This window comes from Benincasa hispida, chromosome 5 (assembly GCF_027475165.1).
Source record: "Benincasa hispida cultivar pf3 chromosome 5, pf3_genome.v1.1, whole genome shotgun sequence".
NCBI classification, from domain to species: Eukaryota; Viridiplantae; Streptophyta; class Magnoliopsida; order Cucurbitales; family Cucurbitaceae; genus Benincasa; species Benincasa hispida.
In genome coordinates, this window is record NC_143482.1 from 22905288 (window position 1) to 22913250 (window position 7963).

At 30.6% G+C, this 7963-nt stretch overlaps 1 protein-coding gene across 1 annotated transcript; it reads right to left on the bottom strand.

Moving 5' to 3' along the window:
- Window positions 1-328: 328 nt before the first annotated feature.
- On the bottom strand, window positions 329-7618 carry LOC150035980 (patatin-like protein 2). The gene is made up of 4 exons (XM_090313532.1): window positions 7547-7618; window positions 7294-7455; window positions 6949-7113; window positions 329-481 (listed from the first exon to the last, which is right to left on the bottom strand). The coding sequence occupies exons 1-4, from the start codon at window positions 7616-7618 to the stop codon at window positions 329-331; spliced, it is 552 nt and encodes a 183-aa protein (XP_090169658.1).
- Between the last annotated feature and the right edge of the window lie 345 nt (window positions 7619-7963).

Below are 7963 nucleotides of genomic sequence, written 5' to 3' on the forward strand. Positions count from 1 at the left end.
CTAGCACACAATCCGAATCCAGAGCTGTTGTGCATGCTGCCACTGAAGTCATTTAGGTGCGCAACTTACTCACTGAAATTGGCTTCTCTCCAACCGACATTCCCGTTCTCTGGTGTGATAATATGGGAGCGAGTGTATTGGCCGCTAACCCTGTTTTCCATGCTCGAACTAAACACATCGAAATTAATGTGCATTTCATTCGAGATTTCGTCCTCAGTGACCAACTCCACGTGCGGTATGTTCCTACAACAGAGCAGTTTGCGGATTGCCTCACCAAAGCACTTCCAATTCAAACCTTCTCTTATTTGTGAAGCAAGCTCGGCCTAACTCAGTTAAGCTCTCGCTTGAGGGGGGATGAAAAGGATGACACATCAGCTTCTTTGACAAAAGAAGAAGGCCAGCTTGGAGCTACCTCAACAACCATCGTGGCGTCTCTCTCTCCCCAAACCGTTTCTGGTATAACCAACTGCTGCCCAATCACCTGCACACCAAAAAAGGACAGAAGTTGTTAAATTTGATTCTTTCCAATTTGTCGTTTCTCATATTCAATTGATGTACATATCTACCTTCTATTCATTCTGTAAATGATACAAGAAAAGAGAAGGAAATAACACATATCAATATACAAAGAAAAAGGAAGAAGAAATTACCTTCCTCAACTAAGCTCCTCTGTCTCACCTTTTCCCTGTCCTTCATCAACCATTTTGTTCACAGATACTCTGACTTTTAAAACTAAGTAGATTTCTCTTTGATTGACTAGAGAACAATGCATTATCAATTGTAAATTTTGTTCCTCTAGGCAAAATAATATTTTCTTTTCCAAAGCCTTTAATCAGGTTTGCAAAACCTAACATCATATTGACTTTTTCTTCCAACATTATTAGTTTGGAAAAATATTTTCTACTTGTAAGTATTGTATGTATAGTTGCATTGTCTGCCAGACTTAGATCTTCTTTACTCATTTTTTAGTCACCCAACATATGAAAATGATGCAGGTTTCTTCATTAAAATAAAATAATTACAATAAGAAAAACTATATTTGTAATATACAAAAATCAACATCTCTAAGAGAACAAAAAAAAGAAGATAAAAAAAAAACATTAAATCTAGATATTTTCAAAGTTATGAAATACTTGATGGTCTATCAATTCTGCCAATTTTCTCTTCAGGAGATTCAAATAAGTCTGTCACATCCAAATTTGTCATATAGGATGGGTCGAATATGTCACTATCCTAGTATGCAAAATTTTCTTCCATATTTTTCTCTTTTTTCTTCAAGGAGGCTTGATAGATATCAACTAAGTGTTTTGACGTATGACAGGTACGTGACCAATGCCCAGTCATTCCGCATCAGAAGCATTTATTTTCAACACTTTTTGAACTCTTATCTTGTGGAGTTTTTCCTTTGTAATCATAATTTTGTGTGGTTCTTTTGAAATTTGAATGATTGGAATGACCACTATGAAAATAATAATTCTTTCTTCCTACATCACGATCACGGCCTCGACCACGACCACAACCATGATTATTATTAAAATTCGTAGCATTCACTTTAGGGAATTGTGTCGTTCCTGTTGGTCGAGATTCATGATTTTTCATCAATAACTCATTATTTTGTTGGGACATGAGAAGACATGAAAGTAATTAGAAATATTGTTTGAAACTTTTCTCTTGATATTGCTGCTGTATAGCATATTCGAGAAATGAAAAGTAGAAAATGTCTTCTCTAACATATCAACATCAATAATTTTCTCTTCGCATAACAACAATTTTAACTGAGTTTAAATCATGCGGAGTTGTAATCACTTACTTATTTGAAATCCTGTAGCCTCAAGTGCATCCACTCATAAACGAGCTTTAGGAAGAATAACTGTTTTTTTATGATCATACCTCTTTTCAAATGTTTCCACAAGATACAGGGATCTTTTATTGTAAGATACTCTATTTTTAATCCATCGTGGAGATGGTGACGAAGGAAATTCATATCTTTTGCTTTATCCTAACTAGATGTCGTATTTCCTTCTTTAATAGTCTCTCCTGTTGGGTTTTATATCCTAAAACTCGCAGTTTGTAAAATGATAAACATTTTCAATAATCAATAAACTTATTATTGATTTTATAAATGATATGAAAGTCTAAATCCAATAAACTAAGACCCATTACTACTATATGAGTACTTAAACTTTATATGGAGACATAAGAGTGGATCAAGTTCGAGTAAAAGTCGAAATGATTTATAGTACACTAATAAGGTTGGGTACCTTATTCTAGTAACTCTATTAGATGCAGCCTACTCTGTAGTTGTTACAAAAAGTTGTAAAGTGCTATATACAATGTGATTCTAATTCGTACATGTTATGACATGAGGAGTGGGGGCGTCCTACGCAATGAGTTTGCATAAGATCGAACTAAGAAATAAGTCATTCTTACTTTATAACATTGTTTACTGACTATTTCACTTATGACCTAGGTAACTTGATCTTAATGAGCTAACTATGAACTCCTATTTATTCGGGATTATCCTTAGATTTGCATAGATGAGGGTTGGCTCAACAACGCCAGCTCAATAAGCCTCCCATTTCAGGGATAAGATCTAATAGATAGTTGGGGACATAGGGTGCAAGACGGAGTTCACACCTATCGGATTTAGGGATAGAAGAAAGGTTGTTCTCTCAAGTACTGAATCCAGGTCTTGAACAAGGGGCCCCACCTTCTCACTAGGCTGAGAGAGTTTGGTTTAGTGATTGGATCACAAACCAGTTGTTCATTAGAGATTAGAGGATCAGTAGGAACTTGAGGAATAAGACGTAATCTCGAGGGTAAAACAGATATTTGACACAGCCATTATTATGAACAACCTGTGAAGGGTCGACTCGCTGATTATGGTTAAATCATGTGGACATAATATATCTACAGTGAGGGGAATGTAACTATGGGCTTTAGTCGAGTGACCCATTAGTTAATGAATGAGGATTAATCTAGTCTAATGAATTTAGCCAATTAATCTCGAATCGTTGGAGCCCATGATCTGTATGTCCGAGAGGTCCCCCTACTAACTCGTAATTGGACTAGCTCTAGAATATCGTGATAAGTTAATTTGAAACGTTCAAATTAGAATTAAGAGAATTAGTAATTATATGAGATATAATTACGTGTTTAATTTGAGAATCAAACGGAATAGGAGAATTTATTTTTAAATATGATTTAAATATATAAAGATGGATGTGTGTAAAATTTAATTTAATATTTGATATTAAATTAATTAAGTTTTATTTAAAATTAATTTATGAAATTAATTTTATAAAATTAAAATTTTCCAGTTTTAAAATCAAAATGGATTTTAAGAAAAAATCAAGTTTTGATTTTGAGATAAAATTAGAAAATTGGAAAAACAATACACAAAATAGAAAAACAAGTTTTTCCATTATCCATTTCTTCATGCTCACACATTTTTCATTTCCTCTTCTTCATTAACTCCAAGCATGAGCTGCAACTCATGCAACTCTCTTCCTTGCATGATGATCTGCAATATATTGAAGAGATTGGAGTGAATTTGAGGCATGCAATTAAGAGAGAATTTTAGAAAAAAAATCATGCTAAAGAAAGTGTTCTTCAATAAGATTGCTGCTGTGAGTAATTCTCTAAAATCCCTTGATTCAAGCTTGTTTTGAGTTCCACAACTCAATCTAGAGCACCAAGAGAATAGTTGGGAAGATCTTGAGGTGGTCTGCAACAAGATTCAGAGAAGATTGCAGCTGAAAATCATGATTTGAAGAGGTTCTACAAAGGTATGTCATGGAACTTACTTGTTTTCTGCAAGAGCATGTTTTATATTTTGCCAAAATTAATGAATTAAAGTGCTTGAATGATCCTTATTGCTTCCATTGTTGCTGATACATTCCTACATCTCCAAGATTAATAACTTCCAGGTGGACTTCGGCATCAAGCACTCATGACAAATAATTATTGTTGTCAATATCAAGGGCAACAAATTCTAATTTTGTGAGATTTGTCATGACAACGCTATCATAAAATATTGTATTTATGTTAGAATTTAATAGATATTAAATATGTAAAATAACATTAAATTTATTAATTATAACGAAGTGGAAAAAACCAACATACCTTTAGGACCTATCTTTAGCAGAAAAAACGACATAAGCTCATGCTGATAATGTGTTGTGAATTTGAGGAGCACAACGGGAACACAGATGCCAATAAAATATGATATTAAAATAAATATATATAACATAAATATATAGGATAAATGAATATTAAAATAAATTAAACACAATATATATAATATATAAAATAAAATAAATAACAAAAGTAAATAAAATAACAAATTATGGATTTCTCCACTTTCTCCAAACTTTTTGTAACTTACCCAATGTGCGTGTATTTCAAAACCCACCAAAAACCATTATTTATAGGCAATTGCAAGTAGGAGGTGAATTACATAGACACTAAAAATGAGTATTTACAAGACACGTGGACAACACATTAGAAAATAGAGGCATGACACATGGTCAATGAATACTAAGCATGACTATAATATTTATAATAAAAATGTATTATTAAAGAACATATAAATAAAACATGTTTAAAAAATTATAAACTAGAACATTTTGTTCTAATTTTTAAATAAAAATTTATTATTTTTTATAAAAAAAATTATTTTTAACATGATTTGAGCCTACTGTTTTTATAGGTGTGTTACCTATATTTGATATTTTGTAAAGATGACAAACATCAAATATGTATTTCCCATTTGTCCTTATTCCTTTTATTCGCGTGTGCTCGGTCCTTTTTCTAATTTGGGCAAATAATAATTTATACCTTGGGGTTGTATCAATTTAAACCTTAAATTAATAATTGTATTAATTTAAATTCTAAACTTTTGGGTAATATCAATTTAAACCCCAAACTAATAATGATACTAATTAAAACCATGAACTTTCGTAAGCATATTAATTTAAACCTTAAAATTTCATAAATATATCAAATTAAACCCTAGACTTTAATAAGTGTATCCAAATAAAATACAATGGAGGGTTTAAATAGATACATGTATGAAAATTCAAGGTTTAAATTGATACACTTATGAAAGCTTAAGGTTTAAATTAATACAATTATTAATTTGGAGTTTAAATTAAAATTTTAAATTGATAAAACGATTAGTTTAAAGTTTAAATTGATACAATTACTAAAGTTTATGGGTGTAAATTGATATTTGGCCTTCTAATATTTTTTAATCCTTGCACGTCCTACTCAGATTCTTTCTTCTTCCCTGCTGCATCCTTCTTTTATAAATGAATGTTATTTACCTATCCAAATTTTCTCTGAAATTAATTTGAACCAAAATAAATGAATAAAAAACTTGAAATTATTGTTTTGGAACAAACCTTGTAACATAGTTAATAATCATAATTATAAAAACACAAGCAACAATTTACATATATTGGTAGATCTATATCCCTGCACAACAATTTAAAGATTAAAACTATTAAATTATGAACCTTAACAAATTAGTGTAGAAACCCATTGTAGTCCCTTGACAATGCCAACAAAATCATATCCAATTATATTGATGTTTACCTTTTTAAAAAAGAAAAAAAAAATTGTCAAATAAAAATACAAAAGCATGGATGTATGAACACAAAAGAAAGTAACAATACTTCAATTAACCAAACATTTGTCGCACATGCAAAATATAAGTCACAAAATCGTAAAAAATTCACTACCATGAACATATTCTCCAAAAAGTAATTAAAAAAAAAAACACAAAATTGTCGTTTTGGAATTCAACCTTATTATTATTTTTATTATTATTAATGAAATCCACTACCATTAATAATTTCTCCATAAAGCAATTTGAATAAAAATAAAAGAGATGAAAAAAGAACCTAAAATAACGCTTTGAAATTCAACATAAAGTTTTCAATGGACACTCAATCGTATCAATGGTGACCTATATTTTAGAGTCCCTATGCACTCCTATTCAATTTCGATTTCTGATTAATTAAAAAAAAAAAAAAAAAAACTACAAAGACTTGAATAAATAATTACAAATAAGCTATAGTGGTTATCGTTTAAGGGATGAAACCTCTTCGCAAATGAGTGCTTTGATGAAGGATGGAGTCTCTTTGCATAAGGGTGCTTTGATGAAAGGGATCAATTTATGTGGCGTATAGGTTTCAATGAAGGGATATGTTAGGGATAGAATGAGAATTGTAAAAAAATGCAAGGGCAAAAAGGGAAATGAAAAATTATCTATTTTTTGCCCCTTTTGATATAGTATAGATTTAGACAAAATGATAATTTAAGTCTTATCCAATTTTCATTGATCCACACAACTTATAACTTGTAACTTTCTCATATAGAAACTTCATTAGTTATCTTTGAAATTAAAAGTGCATTATATTGTGACATTCATTCAAATTCATGGTTTAGTTTATTATTAGTATTTAATATTGACATTTGGGAAAAGTGGTTAGCTCAATGTAAAAAGATGAAAAAGAAGAAAGCTGAACTCAAAAAACAAACAAACCTTGTGAAAGGAAAATTACTAATAATAATATTGAAACCAAAGCAATACAACACATCTAGATATCACAAAAACATAGAATATATCTAACCAAGTAAGTAACAATTAGTTCATTAATGAGGTTGAGAGCAGCATGCCTTTTTGGGTTGAGAAAGCAATTTGGCATATCTAATCAAACTTTGTTGATTAGTTTCTAAAGATCCAAAATCCTCACGAGTCCTTGTCTCCAAATTCACGTTGGAAATCTTTTTCTTCAACAGGTTTCCACTAATTCCCACAAGACGATTCAAATTCCTCTCTATTGCCACATCTACTGAAGAAACCTAGCCGTCCTTTAAACTACTGTCTTGAATTCGAAGGTAGTCATTCTTAGAGTGATGAACTTCAAGAAGTAAATCTACCAAACCAGAATTTGTATAAGAAAATGCATCAATAGTTGGATTCAACCACTGTAACAAACCCCACTTCTCTGCTTTCTTTGCCGTGTATTTATAAGCCTCCTCTCTCAGCGACCCTGTCCCTAAAGATATCACCAAAAATTGCAATGAACCACATTCTTCTACTATCTTCTTTATTGATTCAGAAATCGTCAATAATGTATGTCAAGTAATTGTGAGAAAACCAACACATTTTTTTAAAAGTTAAGGATTTTTTTTAATAAGTAATATTTTGAAACTTACAAACCAAATAAAAAACTAAATAGGGTTTATTTTTTGCTTAAAAATAAATAAATGAAATATAAGTACCAGATTATTTGCAAGAATGCCTCCATCAATGAGGTTAGAATCTTTGAATCTATCATTAAGGACCTCAGTTGTGGAATGGTAGGTTGGAAGGTAACTGGGGGCTGCCAAAGTTGAGATGTATTTATCTGATACAAAAGTGTCTAATGATGGATTTCTCTTCAACTACGTGTTATTCAAAATAATAATTCATTACGAAAAATTAAATTTTGGACTAAAATTAAAAATTATAACTAATTTAACTAATTACACAGACCTTATAAGTCGAGAAGATGGTTGGCTCGAGGAGTTTAATGTTGAAGGTTGGGATAACCACATTCGTAACCATTGGGTGCAATTTTATTCCTTCCAACTTCTTCTTAATGATCTTATGGAGATATTGTCCGTCATATTTTGGTCCTATCAAAATGTTTCTTTTTTTCCTTTCTTAATAACAAATATTTGTACTAAATTTTTAAACTTTTTTTTTCCTCTCATGCAATTTTGAATATGGAATGTTTTTTTCTTACCAATTTGAAATATGGATAAATTGTTCAGTTAACACAAATTTTATTACCAATATCAAACTTATTCTTTTTCTAGAAAAAGTACATTTAATATAAGTATTAAGTGTTATAAAGAAATAATACTAAATTTTAGCTAATAATTGATATTCACTCTTTGTTTTAAAGTT